General features: G+C 25.6%; 5 protein-coding genes across 8 annotated transcripts; 3 read left to right on the top strand and 2 right to left on the bottom strand.

The window, feature by feature from the left end:
• The first annotated feature begins 87 nt into the window (after positions 1-87).
• LOC132916838 (choline transporter-like 1) lies at positions 88-4,631 on the top strand. The gene is made up of 12 exons (XM_060977210.1): positions 88-303; positions 444-589; positions 674-1,083; positions 1,158-1,247; positions 1,338-1,477; positions 1,556-1,742; positions 1,819-1,950; positions 2,025-2,169; positions 2,256-2,396; positions 2,474-2,633; positions 2,733-2,954; positions 3,031-4,631. The coding sequence occupies exons 1-12, from the start codon at positions 190-192 to the stop codon at positions 3,181-3,183; spliced, it is 2,040 nt and encodes a 679-aa protein (XP_060833193.1). The 5' UTR covers positions 88-189; the 3' UTR covers positions 3,184-4,631.
• Positions 4,632-5,040: 409 nt separating this feature from the next.
• LOC132904467 (ribosome biogenesis protein BRX1 homolog) lies at positions 5,041-6,570 on the bottom strand. Its single transcript, XM_060955006.1, has 4 exons — positions 6,343-6,570; positions 5,949-6,225; positions 5,489-5,844; positions 5,041-5,397 (listed from the first exon to the last, which is right to left on the bottom strand). The coding sequence occupies exons 1-4, from the start codon at positions 6,454-6,456 to the stop codon at positions 5,125-5,127; spliced, it is 1,020 nt and encodes a 339-aa protein (XP_060810989.1). The 5' UTR covers positions 6,457-6,570; the 3' UTR covers positions 5,041-5,124.
• LOC132916852 (prenylcysteine oxidase 1-like) lies at positions 6,570-9,234 on the top strand. Of its 2 annotated transcripts, none has more exons than XM_060977240.1 (7): positions 6,570-6,678; positions 7,376-7,582; positions 7,659-7,800; positions 7,894-8,197; positions 8,275-8,398; positions 8,460-8,809; positions 8,887-9,234. In XM_060977240.1, exons 2-7 carry the CDS (start codon positions 7,558-7,560, stop codon positions 9,139-9,141), a joined length of 1,200 nt encoding a protein of 399 aa, XP_060833223.1. In that variant the 5' UTR covers positions 6,570-6,678; positions 7,376-7,557; the 3' UTR covers positions 9,142-9,234. The 2 variants fall into 2 exon arrangements, with proteins under 2 accessions (XP_060833223.1, XP_060833219.1); XM_060977236.1 differs by lacking the exon at positions 6,570-6,678 and adding an exon at positions 6,934-7,098.
• Positions 9,235-9,423: 189 nt separating this feature from the next.
• LOC132916878 (solute carrier family 35 member E2A-like) lies at positions 9,424-11,417 on the top strand. The gene is made up of 5 exons (XM_060977300.1): positions 9,424-10,009; positions 10,124-10,375; positions 10,513-10,699; positions 10,807-11,010; positions 11,095-11,417. The coding sequence occupies exons 1-5, from the start codon at positions 9,748-9,750 to the stop codon at positions 11,285-11,287; spliced, it is 1,098 nt and encodes a 365-aa protein (XP_060833283.1). The 5' UTR covers positions 9,424-9,747; the 3' UTR covers positions 11,288-11,417.
• Positions 11,418-11,564: 147 nt separating this feature from the next.
• On the bottom strand, positions 11,565-14,679 carry LOC132916868 (cystathionine gamma-lyase). Of its 3 annotated transcripts, none has more exons than XM_060977278.1 (8): positions 14,589-14,679; positions 14,035-14,169; positions 13,473-13,760; positions 13,234-13,368; positions 13,034-13,169; positions 12,800-12,952; positions 12,484-12,649; positions 11,565-12,409 (listed from the first exon to the last, which is right to left on the bottom strand). In XM_060977278.1, the coding sequence occupies exons 2-8, from the start codon at positions 14,167-14,169 to the stop codon at positions 12,265-12,267; spliced, it is 1,158 nt and encodes a 385-aa protein (XP_060833261.1). In that variant the 5' UTR covers positions 14,589-14,679; the 3' UTR covers positions 11,565-12,264. The 3 variants fall into 3 exon arrangements, with proteins under 3 accessions (XP_060833261.1, XP_060833251.1, XP_060833270.1); XM_060977268.1 differs by lacking the exon at positions 14,589-14,679 and adding an exon at positions 14,444-14,579; XM_060977287.1 differs by lacking the exon at positions 14,589-14,679 and adding an exon at positions 14,444-14,579 and having other exon boundaries at positions 14,035-14,173.
• Between the last annotated feature and the right edge of the window lie 10 nt (positions 14,680-14,689).

The raw sequence follows: 14,689 nt of genomic DNA on the forward strand, positions 1-14,689 counted from the left end.
ATGTAAAATTATGTAAAAAATATGATTAAATAAAATTGTTACTTTACATTATAATGTGTTCATGACTGAAGACAACTTCAAGGTAATCCAATGGAGGGAGTAGTTCTGAAATCGAAGACAACTCAAGTGTTTTTAACATAGTATTTAAGTACCTTATTTTGTAATTTGTAACAATAAGTTTTATAAAAGATGTCTTGCTGTTCAGGAGATGAGGATGATGAACAACGGCCTGAGCCGACACGTGTGCGAGGATGCACAGATATTTTCTGGCTTTGTTGCTTTATAGTATTTTGGTTTCTTATGGTATGTAAATGAATTTGTTATTAAATTTTATCTTAAAAAGTATATGGAGCTAAAAATGCTATTAAACATCTTTTACATAATAATATGTATAATTTTTGTATACAAATGTACTATTTGTTAATGGTGATATTATATTACAGATCTTAATAGCAGCTTTTGCTCTTGTTTATGGTAACCCTTTACGACTTATTAATGGATATGATAGCTTTGGAAACACTTGTGGTATGAAAAATAACCCAAAATTTGGTAGTATGGAATTATCTGGACAAGATACTAGTGATAAACCGTTAGTATTAATATAAAAATTATCATTTTTACAAACAAAATATAGGCAAAAGAATATAAAGTCTCATGAAATTGATTATTTTAGATTCCTATTCTTTTTGGATATACGTAATGTTACACAATCCTTAAAAATTTGTGTAAAGAAGTGTCCAGATCGAACTATGACAACAATGAATGATATATGTAAATTTTATGAAGAAACGGGATCTCAACTTTGTCATGACAAACCAGGAAATGATCTAAGTGCTTGTAGTAATGGAAATAGAGAAAATAAAACTGGTTCTTGTCCTGGATTACCAGTGTATAATAGTATACCAATTCTTAATCGTTGTATTCCTAAAGCTATTAAAGATGTGGGAGAAACTGCAAATTACAAATTGCAATTAATTGCAAATTTATATGGCCTTATTAATTCTTGGGATATTATTGAACAAATTTTAGGAGATTTGTATAAAACGTGGAGAGAGATTTTGTCTTTATCCTTCTTAGCTTTTGGTATGAAATTTATTATATTCATTGTTAATTCTATATGTTCTATAAAAATAATTAAATAAAGTGTTTCATTTCAGTTTTATCTCTCTTTATGATTGCCATATTTCATTTATTAGCAAGTATTGTAACATGGATTGTGATGATTCTTGTCAGTGTAACTACTATAGGTAAATTATTGAAATACAAAAAAGTGTTAAAAAATATGACTATTTAAACTGTTATTCAATAAAATATAATTCATATATTTGATTGTATAGCTGGAAGTGTATTATTATGGTGGACATATATAGAGATTAAAAGAACTTTGGATAAAACTAATCCAAATCAGCTTTTAGAAGAATCTGTTAGAAATGAAAGAGCGTTTCTAGCCTTTTCTATTATTGCAACAATAATAACTGTAAGTAACTATCATTAACTATTACTTTTTCGATTGATTAAAACATTTGTTTCTCTTATAAATTTTCATATATTTTAGGTCATTTTATTATTACTTTTAAGCATATTAAGTAAACGTATTAGATTTATGACAGCATTATTCAAAGAAAGTGCTAAATGTTTAGCAGAATTACCAGGTTTATTTTTTCAACCCTTATTAACATTTACTGCTCTGATATTATTTTTTACATTTTGGGTAACTGTAATTCTTTGCCTTGCAACAGCTAGTAAGTATTTTAATTTGTCTGTGTTGCATAATCTCAAAATAGAAGTAATATTTATATAACAATGCAAAAATTATAGATTATCCTGGAACAAAATCTGTACAGATGTATAAAAATCACATATTTGATCCTCTAAATTTTAGTCTAATTAGAGAAAAAAGTGCATATGTTGAAGAAAGGAAATTTGACTTTTCCCTTGACTCATTTAAAAGTAAGTCTGTATTAACATATGTAATATGTCCCTTTTTTAATTTAGCACTTGTTATTACCATTGAAGTGTTTTAGCTTTCACACTTGTGGAATATGTAGACCCAACTTGGGTAAAATATATGTGGTGGGTGTATATCATAGGATTAATATGGACGTCTGAATTCATTATTTCTTGCCAAGATATGGTGATATCAGGAGCTGTAGCTCATTGGTATTTTAGGTAATATTATAAGAAAAATCATCTTATGCATATAAATAAAATAGAATATACATATTTATATAATATATATATATTTATTGTTTCAGAGGCAAAGACGCTAGTGCATCCCTAGTATGCTCTGCTATGGGAAATTTAGTTAGTTATCACTTAGGTTCTGTGGCTTGTGGTTCATTTTTAATAACACTTTTTAAGTTACCTCGTTTAATCTTAACATATCTTTATGCTAAGTATGTTTTACTAATAAACATAGATGAGCCTATAAGATATATAAAATATAAAAATTTGTAATATAAATATTCCACAGGTTTGAGAAAAGCAAAGAAACATCTCCATGTGCACAGTGTGGTTTAAAATGCTGCATATGCTGTTTTTATTGCTTAGAAAAATTTATTCGATATATGAATCATAATGCATATACTGTAGTTGCCATTGAAGGGACACATTTTTGCAATGCAGCCAAAATCGTATGTTATAATTTATTTTCATCTAGAAATTTTTAGCTAGAAATTTATAAAAGTAATGCTATAGAAAATACAGTAATTTACATTCTTCTACTTTTGTAGGCATTTACAGCTCTTGTTAGTAATGCTTTACAAATTGCAGTAATTAATGGAATAGGAGATTTTATTCTATTTTTGGGTAAATGTTTTGTCACTGCTGCAACGGGGAGTGTTGGATTGTTATTTATGAAACAGGATCCCAGATTACATTTTTATGCAGCACCAATTTTCGTTATCTGTGTTTTTGCATTTTTTATTGCTCATTGTATTATTTCTCTTTATGAGGTATATTATAAAGATTGTTTATATGAATAGATTACATGAATCATATACATATTTATCATTTCATGTTTTATTACAGACTGTAATAGATACACTTTTTCTTTGTATCTGTGAGGACAAGAATTTAAATGGAGAGAATGGAAAGTGGCGTCAGTCAGCATTAGCTCAAATTGGATCTAATACTAGTTCAAATGGACAACAGTCGCATGAATTAGTACCAATGAACACATAAGTATTATGCTAAAGCACAAATTTCCTTCCCAATATTCCCTCACTTTTATAGATGCTTTTATGCAACATTATATCATCCATAAAATTAAGATCATCATATACATACATATATACTATTATACATACATTATATAATATTATATAATAATAGTGTAATAGCAATTATATAATATATATATGTATGTACATATGATTACGAATATGTACCTTACATCAAAGTTATAAGCTATATTTAAATAACAGCTTAAACTTATCAATTAACAAATCTTTTTATACATCTAAAACTACTGCCATATATGTACAAAATATCTTTCATTTGTAGCACAGGATTTCTAATCAGTTTTTAATCAGTTTAGCATTTCCTTAAAAAATGCATAAAAATAATATTATTAATTAATATTTCTAAAAGCTATTACACTAAAACCATGAGAAATATGTATTTTGATTATAAAAAAAATGTTATATAAAGATCTGTTTTATAAAGATATTAAATTAAGAAAAGATCAACCGTTTATATTTTATGTACGATTTTGTAAAATTTATTAGTAAAAGTATTGTTTGCTATTTTTATAGTACTTAATATATGTGGAGAATACAGATTTTAATCATGCATTTTTTAAAGTCCTTAGATACATATATTTTCATAAAAACATCAACAAAAAAAATTGGTTTTTACTATCTTGGAGAGAATATGTGTTTTCTTTTCGTTTTAGAATTGTTATCAGTATTTATAAATGTAACATAAATATATAATTTTCTATATAATGAAAATAATGAATGACATAACTGAAGATGTAAAAAATGATATGAAAGATCTACAAGTACTATTATTTACTAAAATCGAGAGAACTAAGTATGTATACTACGGAATCGTGATGTCGAGACTGAATTATTTTGGATTTGTAAAATCTAGATTGAACTACCCCAATGTTATTGCAACCTCAATTTCTATACTTATGTGATTCCGTAATACATTTGTGTTGGTTCTACGGTCTTTAATATCTTATCTTCTAGTTTTGAAATACATTATTATCATGTGGTATATGCAAATAAGTAGATAAAATATTTTTTTATGTTTTATTTTAGGTGTTTTTTTAATATTAAGTGAAGAAAGGAAAGTATAATGTGTAACTATAATAACCATCTTGCTATTTTTAAATTTTGAATCTATACCTGAATTTTCATACCTGAATGATTGTTATTGTTTAAATAATTCTTAATTAACATCATAAGTCAATTTAAATTTGAGCTTAGAGTTTATACATGAAAACATTCAAGCATCTGCATTAATATGCAATGTATAAGGTGTCCTATAAAGTGTGCTTTAATGTAACTAAATCAAGTACAAATATGTGCCAGCGCAATTTATAATGCGATAAGAATCTATGAATAACTTTATGTAGTATTATCAAATGACATATACTATGATAATAAATCTACTTTTATTTCGAGTCTATATAATACATTGTAATATATTATATATATACAATATAACGTAGAATATTATCTTATTATCAATGGAATCAAATATTTGTTTCCTGTCTATATCTTTGTTTATGAATTATATTAATTGCAATAATGTAGTTTTTTTCTTCAATGATGTGTAATTATACAAAGTAATTATACATGTTTATTCAATCGTGTTTAACATTATGCATTTTATACAAATCAGTTTTAAATAAATCACGTTGCTATGTAGTTCTATGAAAATGTATGTGTAGCATATAAATTATATAAAATTTAAACAAGATATGTATAAAGTTCATATACGTGTATTTTATGTACTTTAGATTGCTAATTCTTTTAGGCTTGTCTTTGTAAAGTATGTATATTACACTGTATGAAGAATAAAAATATATTGTTTATGAAATAGTTAAAAAAAATTTTATTAACGTAATATTATTACAATATAATACAAACTTTTGAGTGCAATATTACAGTATTAATTCCTTTTTTTCTTTTTAGAATTAGTATGTTTTATCTTCTTTCCTAATGGCATTTTAATTTTTTTTTTCTTTCCACTATCATTAGACTGTACTTCTTTTGTTTCTTTCTGTTGTAATTCTATTGCTTTCTCTAATGGATCACCTTTAAATATTTCATCCATGGGATTCAATGAATATGATTCCTTTGGTTTACTGCTCTCTTGTGCCATTTTCTGTTCTACCTTATTTATATATTTACCAGCAATATTCTTCTTCAAAGACTGTCGAAACTATAATATATAAAATGTTATAATTATTAAATTTAGTACTTTTAATTTTGTCATACATTAAATTTATCCCAAAAATTTGATTGATTTATACCTTAGCAGGGGATATATAAGAAGGATTATCCCAAAGTACTTCTCCACTAAAGCTATTAGCAAATATTTTTATTGGATTTAATACAAATCTTGGACCTATTTCAGCTAAACCTCCATCTTCTGTTAAAATTTGGAAATTTCGAAACCATATTCTATTGTCTAATATAGTGAATGTATATATATGGTCAAAAAATGGTTGACTCTTAGGATGATGATTGGGGACACCAAAGATTTGAACAAACAATTCTTTCAACAAACCATAATGTGGTTTTGTGTTAAAATTCTCATCAAATGATAGCAATGGTCTAGAACCTCTTAAACAATTTCCAGTCATTTTTAATTCTGCCATAGTATAAACTACAACATAGAAGTTATTAATCTATTTGTGACATTAAAATTATTTATAATATGATATAATTTATAGAATTTAACATTCTATAATTAAGCATTATAATACGTACTATTTTCAACAAGAAATTTTGCACATGGTCCTACCGAAATGTTAGAAAACCATAAATATAAATCCCTTTTTCTTCTGCCTTCAAATAATATTGATTTATTGCAATTTTTCATTTCACATATTTCATTAATCACTTGTAAATTTTTAGTACGTTCTATTTTAGATTCAGGGCGATGGTGAGGCATAAGAGTTTTTAAATCATCCATGAGATGACGATGTCTATAACTGATTCCCCTAGTAGCAAATACTAACACTCTTTGCTTATTAATCCATTTTATCTATAGCATAAAATGAAAATGTATAACAAATTTATTACCAATTGAAATATGTTTTATATGTATTTATATCTCTACTTGCTAGAAGTTGAATAAAACAGAAAAAGGATATTTTTAAACCTTTTTTGGTGGTGGTTCATCGGATATTCTTTTTGCTGGTAAAACTTCGGGTTGTGGTATATTTTCTTTATTAAGATTATTGATTCGTTTACGTTTTAATTCCTTTTTCGCCATTATTAATTCGAAGAACTCACATAAATAAATATAAAAATTTTTCCAATAGTAAGGTTAACTGTACAGGAATATATTACACGTGCTTTCTATCATGGAGACAATAAAACTACACAGACTACATATGGATATTCTGTTGAACATAAACAAAATTTGATTATTGCGGCTGCAACTATTGGCTGCTGACTAGTGAAATTCAAATGCCACTATATGTATGTATTTAATGTAGGTACATAGTTTATTGTATTTAAAATACAATACCTTGTATTTTATGTAAAATTATGTAAAATGATTTAATTAATTTTGTAATTTGTATTATGTTTTATTAGATATCAATCACATTGTAAGATATAATAAATCATATTTATATGTAGTATATAGTATAAGCTCTATAATTTTATAAACTATATAAGTATTAAATTAGAAAATATACTAGTCATTAATAAAAAATAATGTAACATAATGTTAACAGTTAATATATATATATAATGTATATAATGTATATATATATGTAGATAATTATATTTCTATGAGAACAGTACGACATGAACATAATAATCTAGATCATGGATTGGCGTATAATTTTGTTAAGTATACTGATTTTTAAAAGAGGAATTTGTTATGAAAAGTGTAAGCCAAATATAGGTGAGTAAAAGAATATACTAATGATATAAAATAATTTTATGTAATATCTTTACGTTTAAAACATAAGAAAATTGACACAAAGCAAATGTATTACAATTGATTTCAAGCAATGAAGCATATTATTTTCACGTTTAATAAGATATCACCTATAGATTGTTCCCACTTATACTGTATAAATCTTTCTTATATTGGATTTTATATTGGATTAATACTACCTAATGACAAAATACGCGATCATTTAGTTGCTAACCCAATAATTAAAAACTTTGTTTTTTAGCAATTATTGGAGGTGGTATTGGTGGCGCAGCAAGTTCTCATTTTCTTACAGAACTATTTAATAATAATCTTAATATCGATTTATACGAAGCAAAAATTATCGGTGGGCGTTTGGCCACTATAAAAGTTGACGGCAATGAATTCGAAGCTGGAGGTTCAGTCATACATCCTCGAAATAAATATATGCGAGATTTTGTTGAATTACTCGGTATTTTGTTTTCTTATTTTTACATTTCTACAGATATAGTTTCATAAATATTTAAAATGCACGTTTGTTGAATTAGGTTTAGAACACAGACCATCTAAAGATGAAAGAACAAGTATTTGGAATGGCAATGAAATTATATTTGAAGAAAGTAATTGGGAGATATTATCATTTATTAAATTAATTTACAGATATGGTGTTCAGCCATTCAGTCTCAACAGGTATCCCATATGTATTCTTGAAAAAGTATATCAAACATCTCATCACATATATTTGATATTACAATAATAGTTCACTTTATTAATTTTAAACAGATATATAACTTCCATAATAAATAACTTTGAAAAAATATATCATCTACAGGATGATGGAGGAGTTTTCACAAATATCAGTAATCTTTTGTTATCTATAAATCCCGGATTTCCAAAGTTGTTAGAAAAATCTATTAAAAGTGAGATTTTGAATCTGGGTTATTCAGAAAAATTAATTAATGAACTTGTAAAGACAACATTAGTAGTAAATTATGGGCAAGACACAAATGTTCATAGCTTTGTTGGCTTTGTATCTTTAGCTGAAGCAGGTTTTAATTTGTGGTCTGTAAAAGGGGGAAATAAAAAGGTTGTTTTTTTTTTTTTTGTTAATTTTGTAGAAAAGATATTTTCATTTTATAGTCAATCATTGTATTAATATTTTAGGTACCTGAACATTTAATATATAGAAATAAACATGTAAATGTTGTGCCTTCACATGTGATTAAAATTATTAACATACTAAACAATGATACTCAAAATTTATATGAAGTGCATTATCATAATCAAGGTATGATGTAAAAATAATAAATGATATCTTTATAATGATTAAGGAATGATTTCTTTTTCAGACAGTACAAATATAATGAAAGCAACATATGATATTGTAATACTGGCAATTCCACTTATCCATGATCAACAATTTCCTATAACTTTTGAAGGTTTTCCAAACAATGATTTTTTCAGTCCTGTGAAGTACCATGAAACTATAGCTACATTTGTGAAAGCAGATTTAAAACCACACTATTTTGGCTTAGAGGCAGAATTAGATAATATTTTAAGCTGTGATCCTAACAGAACGATAGTTAGTTCTTTGGGAAGGTTAAATTCTGTAGAAGGTTCAATGAAGAATAGTAATGTTTGGAAAATATTTAGCAATAAACCTTTAAAGTCAAATATTATAAATGAAATGTTTTCAAATGTAAGACTACTTTATAATATTTATATAAACTGTGATATATATGACATGCAACATAAAATTAATTTATTATGTTTAAGGTTCAAGAAATAAAACAGATTGCTTGGAAGGCATATCCTGAATACTCAACAAAAATTCATGAAGCAAAATTTAAATTGCATAATGCACTCTATCATGTTAATGCTATTGAATGGATAGCTAGTGCAATGGAAATGAGCGCAATAGGCGGAAAAAATGTTGCATTATTAGCATATAGAGATTTTTTTAGAAAGTTTTGTTTTGAAAAAATTGTACAGACAAGTTCACTTAAAAAAAAATTATCTACTGAATTGTAATATAAGATTAGTATAAAACAGTTAATATTAGTTTTAATTTAAAAAATTGTAAAATGCGTATAATTTTTGCAATAAAGCTATCATTGAAATTACTGTAATATTATTTTTTATTACAAACATGAACAGTTTTTAGCTTATAATTTCACACAGTATATAATTTTAATTATGTTATGCTTATTTCATATTATTCGCGTTAATTTATATTAAAACAAAATAAAACAAAGTAGAAATTTTTATTTCAACTGCAATTAGTTTCTGAAGTGTTAAGTAGAAATGATCGTATGGTAAACATACGAATTTGGTGTAACTACAAATATATACTATTTTATAATAATGCAATGATTATAAAATAACTATTATTACTCAAATATACTCAAGTGAAAATTGTATATCAATGTTAATACCAAAAGCTTTTCATGATGCATAATACATTAAAATTAAGATTTTTGTTATAAATTTAAGTCTCTAAGAATATAACCTCTTTAATCCTTGAATGAAACATATGAATGTCAATATCATACGAATGTGACATGTGAAAAATGTGATCTCAGAAGCAAAGTTGTATGTAATGTTATAAACATTTCACTTGAAAAGAAACTGTATGTAATGGAAAATCATTCTGTTCGTATAAATTACGCGTTAACACCTCGTGACACAGAACAACAATTAATACATGATGGTGAAACTAAATTATATGAAGAAAATATTAAGAAACACGAAGAAACGATTGTAACAAGTGAAACTATGGGCGGTTCATTCTATCCCAAAGCTATGTTATTTCTAGTATTATGGTATCTCATTAGTGGATGTACTTTATTCTTGAATAAATACATATTATCATATATGGAAGGCAATCCTACAATTTTGGGTAAATTAATATCTAAACTGACATAAACTTTCTTTTCTATTTCATGTTTAAAATTATAGATTGAAATATTAATGATTTTTATCTTTAATATTAAATGTTAATTTATCTGAATAGGTGCTTGTCAAATGTTAATGACCACGGTTTGTGGATTTATTCAAATGTATTTTCCATGTGGAATGTACAAAACACGTACCAGATTAATGAGACCAGCAGGTTTTTATAAACATATGATATTGGTTGGATGTACAAGATTTACAACTGTAGTACTAGGACTAGTATCACTTAATTATGTAGCAGTGAGTTTCACAGAAACTATTAAAAGTAGTGCGCCACTATTTACCGTCCTTATTAGCAGATATTTATTAGGTAAGAATCAATATATAGTTACATTTTATTTTCTATTATTAATATACAATTTTTTAATAAACATTTCTACTTACAAATATTTTTAAGTTATATAAATATTTGTTATTAAAAATATTAAATTAATATATTATTTACAGGGGAACATACAGGGTTATATGTAAATTTATCTTTAATTCCTTTAATGTGTGGTCTAGCTCTATGTTCAATAAACGAAATTAGTTTTGACTTCAGAGGGTTTATTGCAGCTATGGCTACAAATGTAACAGAATGTTTACAAAATGTTTATTCCAAAATGTTAATCAGTGGTGATAATTTTAGGTATACGTAAGTATTATATATATATATTGATATTAGATCTTTTATTTACTGCTATTTATACCTTACACTATTCAATTAAATTTTTTACATTCATTAATAATATGAAATTATAGGCCTGCAGAACTGCAATTCTATACTAGTTTAGCATCAATTGTGGTACAAATACCAGTATTGATCTTATTTGTAGATTTACCAACAATTGAACATTCTTTGAGTTTTAAATTATTCACAGCATTTCTACTTAATGGAGTGTTCTTCCATTTTCAAAGTATTACAGCATATGTACTTATGAATTACATCAGTCCTGTGACACATAGGTGTGCTTTTTATGCTATTTTAAAATAAAATATTTATAAGATATTTTGAAATTTGATTACTAACAGTATTTTGTATCATTGCAGTGTCGTTAATACAGCAAAGAGAGCATCTTTAATCTGGCTCTCTGTTTTACTATTTAATAACCCTGTAACTGGTTTATCTGCTATGGGAACATCTTTAGTAATAATAGGAGTGTTATTGTATAATCGAGCACAAGAATATGATAAACTAAACAAAGCAAAGTTACGATACAATTCTAAAGTTAATTTACAATAATATTAATTAATCAAATTATAAAAATTTAATATTTAATAAAAATAATTAACGCGTTTACGTTAATTACGTAATGAAAAATGAAAACAAATGTAGTAATAATTTTTATAATAGAGTATTTTATTCACTGCAATGATAAATTATTTATAATTTCAATTCTCTTTATAAATTAAAAGTATATTTTACACTTTAGATGCATTTTACAGCAAAACAACTCTAACTGAATACATGTAATAATTCAGATATACATGATCATAAAAGTTTTGTCGTATACAATGAGTATATCGTAAGAAAAAAATAATTTATTTTTTGATAGATTAACATATATGTATGTAAAATATTACTGATTTAATACAAGATTTAAAAAATCTTAAGAATAATTTTTTATCTTATTAAAAAATGTAAAAAACGATAAATTCTTTAATTTATTTTATCTCATTAATTAATGTATCATTAATTTTGTATCATTATTTTTATACACAGTTTAAAAATATTAATAATTGTCTAAAATCCTCTAAATTCAATGGGTACTGTACAATGTTGTACAATTTTTTCATACAAAGAATAGATGATATAAAAATATGTGGTATAAAGAATACGGCTCTATTAGAATAAATGGTGTACATATAATAATGTACATTATGAAACATGCGAACATCAGTGTAGTATGGAATGTTAAAATATGAATGGCAATATATCCTTCCCAAAAAATTAATTAATTTCAAAAGATAACATGTATAGTATTTTCTAAATTAAGTTGGTTCCTACTACATTAACACATTGACTGCTATGATGACTGGCATTATGTTGATATCAGAATTAATTACATATAAATTAAATAAAAAATTATTCATAAAATTTTTACTATTTCTAATAGTTATAGTTTAAAGTATTAAATGCATCATAAAGTGCTTGAACAACTTTTCTTTTTAGTAAAGTATTATGTAGAAAATCATCTGGCAATCGACATATTTATATGTTTACAAACTAGCTACAAGAGCTTGATCAAGGTCAACTAAAAGGTCTAGTTCTGTTTCAAGACCAATAGATAAACGAATTAACTTATTAGTAATGCCTAATGTTGCTCTAGCTTCTTCAGGTACTGAAGCATGAGTCATCACGCACCTATGCAAAAAATTAAAACAATAAAAGTGGTGGAAAGACTTATATGTATTGATGATAAACTACCATTTACTCACGGTAATTCAGCAAGAGATTCATAACCACCAAGTGATTCTGCTAATGTAAATAATTTTAAGGCCTTTAAAAATTTGCTGGAATTACTTTTTAGATAAAATGAAACCATTCCACTATGACCAGAAGTTTGTTTAAGAGCAATTTCATGCTGTGGATGTGAGGGAAGGTCTACAATTAAATTTTACATTTTACAAGATGATGAAAGATATCAGTTACATATTATCTAATTGTAGGGAATATTGTGTTACATTTTTCTAAAATTGTATGAGATGTTAAAACATATAAAAATTATAAATTTAATACTTCATAGATACATACATGGATGGATTACTTTTTCTACACAAGGATGTGATTCTAAAAATTGTGCAACTGCTAATCCATTTTTCATATGTTGCTGCATTCTAATTTCCAGAGTTTTTAAACTCCGATTAACCAAAGAACAATCTACAGGAGATGGAACAACACCCATAGCTAACATAAAAATTGGAAATTATATAGAAAACTAGCTAAAACTAAAATGAAATAAAAATTAGGGGTGTAATTCAAAAGTACCATTTTGAAGAAATGCAAGTCTTTGTGCTAGATCATCTCTATTTGTAATTGTTGCACCCATAATAACATCTGAATGTCCATTCATATACTTCGTTAGAGAATATATTACAATATCTGCTCCAAAATTTAATGGTTTCTATAAAAAATATATAACAAATTATGTAATTATATCATAGTGGTAAATAAAATGTACTACTCACCTGAAAATAACATGTTAGGAAAGTATTATCTACTACTACAATAATTTCAGCATCTTTTTGTTTGACTGCTTGAACAACAGCCTGAATATCAACTAACTTCAGTAGAGGATTAGTTGGTGTTTCTAACCAAACCATCTAAAAAATATAAATATATAATTCATATGTCTTAGACAATATCAAAATTTGTTTATTATTATAATTAGTATTATAAAAAATAAAATTTCAAAATTTCTCCACACCTTTGTATTAGGTTTTATATTGGTTATAACATTATTAATATCTGACATATCTACAAATGTAACTGTTTTATTTTGCGTGCATAAACATTTTTGGAAAAAACGATTAGTTCCACCATAAATATCATCTGTAGATATAATATGATCTCCTGCATTTAATAATGAAGTTACTACTGTTGTAGCACCTAAACCTGATGCAAAAGTTAATGCATATTTTCCATTTTCTAGAGCAGCTAAACAAGTTTGTAAAACATTTCTTGTGGGATTGTTACTTCTTCCATAATCATAACCCTAGAATTTAATATAACATATAACATTAATAAATGATAAAATAATGACCCAAATAGTAAGTATATAAAATTTAACTGTTTATGATTTTTATCAACTATGATTAATAGTTTTTAATAATACAATTGGTATTAATTTTACAAATTAAAAAATGTTTAATTTATGTATAGCTTATATAAGTACTCACATTTTTATTATGCTATAATACTATAAGATACATTAATAATTTCTGAAATATCATTGAAACAAATTTAGTTTTAAAATAAAAAGCATTTACCTTAGTTTGCCCAGGTCCATCCTGACGAAAAGTAGTGGACATTACAATAGGAGGTACTACTTCCCAATGATTCCATTGTAATGGATCTTGTCCGGCATGAATAGCTTTTGTAGCAAAACCCACTTCTGTTGACATCTTGTTAAATGCATTTATTACATAATTAACAATAATTTTTATTGAATAAAATGAATTTTAGATAACAGGATATTATTGATAATGAGATTCGGCACATTACCATTAATCATATAATTTGATTTAAATTACATCATGTTCATGTTATGATAAATGCCATTTTTTCTTTTTTTAATAATTTCATCGAAAGATTAGGATTTGAATTTTTTAATATATATATTGTCATTATCAAGCAAAAAGAAATTCATCCATTATATCTAAGATAAAAATGTATTACTTCAGTTATTTTTAAAGATTTTTAGAAGTAACACAAAAATGATAGGTTCAAAACTTATATAAATTAGAATTTATATTAATGTTCTAAGAATTTTGGCACACGTACTTTTACTATATTCAATATAAAATGATACGACAGCATCTACTTACGATCAGTTAGCCAGACACTCCACGTATCACCAATCAGAAAATTACTATTAAGTGCCACTGATAAAAGGCTAATGAAACACGAAGCTCCTCGTGATTG

Source organism: Bombus pascuorum, chromosome 1, assembly GCF_905332965.1.
Source record: "Bombus pascuorum chromosome 1, iyBomPasc1.1, whole genome shotgun sequence".
NCBI classification, from domain to species: domain Eukaryota; kingdom Metazoa; phylum Arthropoda; class Insecta; order Hymenoptera; family Apidae; genus Bombus; species Bombus pascuorum.

Excerpts from the sequence above, each read along its gene's own strand:
- LOC132916868 (XM_060977278.1), bottom strand. The coding sequence starts at position 14,169 with ATGTCAACAGAAGTGGGTTTTGCTACAAAAGCTATTCATGCCGGACAA. Across the intron at positions 13,761-14,034 it reads ATGGACCTGGGCAAACTAAG|GGTTATGATTATGGAAGAAG; the intron begins GTAAATGCTTTT and ends ATTAAATTCTAG. Across the intron at positions 12,410-12,483 it reads GAATCTCTTGCTGAATTACC|GTGCGTGATGACTCATGCTT; the intron begins GTGAGTAAATGG and ends TTTTTTGCATAG.
- LOC132916838 (XM_060977210.1), top strand. The coding sequence starts at position 190 with ATGTCTTGCTGTTCAGGAGATGAGGATGATGAACAACGGCCTGAGCCG. Across the intron at positions 1,951-2,024 it reads TTCCCTTGACTCATTTAAAA|CTTTCACACTTGTGGAATAT; the intron begins GTAAGTCTGTAT and ends GAAGTGTTTTAG. Across the intron at positions 2,170-2,255 it reads GTAGCTCATTGGTATTTTAG|AGGCAAAGACGCTAGTGCAT; the intron begins GTAATATTATAA and ends TTATTGTTTCAG.
- LOC132916878 (XM_060977300.1), top strand. The coding sequence starts at position 9,748 with ATGGAAAATCATTCTGTTCGTATAAATTACGCGTTAACACCTCGTGAC. Across the intron at positions 10,010-10,123 it reads AGGCAATCCTACAATTTTGG|GTGCTTGTCAAATGTTAATG; the intron begins GTAAATTAATAT and ends TTATCTGAATAG. Across the intron at positions 10,376-10,512 it reads TATTAGCAGATATTTATTAG|GGGAACATACAGGGTTATAT; the intron begins GTAAGAATCAAT and ends TATTATTTACAG.
- LOC132904467 (XM_060955006.1), bottom strand. The coding sequence starts at position 6,456 with ATGGCGAAAAAGGAATTAAAACGTAAACGAATCAATAATCTTAATAAA. Across the intron at positions 5,845-5,948 it reads AAAATTTCTTGTTGAAAATA|TTTATACTATGGCAGAATTA; the intron begins GTACGTATTATA and ends TCTATGTTGTAG. Across the intron at positions 5,398-5,488 it reads CTTATATATCCCCTGCTAAG|TTTCGACAGTCTTTGAAGAA; the intron begins GTATAAATCAAT and ends TATATATTATAG.
- LOC132916852 (XM_060977236.1), top strand. The coding sequence starts at position 7,020 with ATGGATTGGCGTATAATTTTGTTAAGTATACTGATTTTTAAAAGAGGA. Across the intron at positions 8,399-8,459 it reads AGTGCATTATCATAATCAAG|ACAGTACAAATATAATGAAA; the intron begins GTATGATGTAAA and ends TTTCTTTTTCAG. Across the intron at positions 8,810-8,886 it reads TAAATGAAATGTTTTCAAAT|GTTCAAGAAATAAAACAGAT; the intron begins GTAAGACTACTT and ends ATTATGTTTAAG.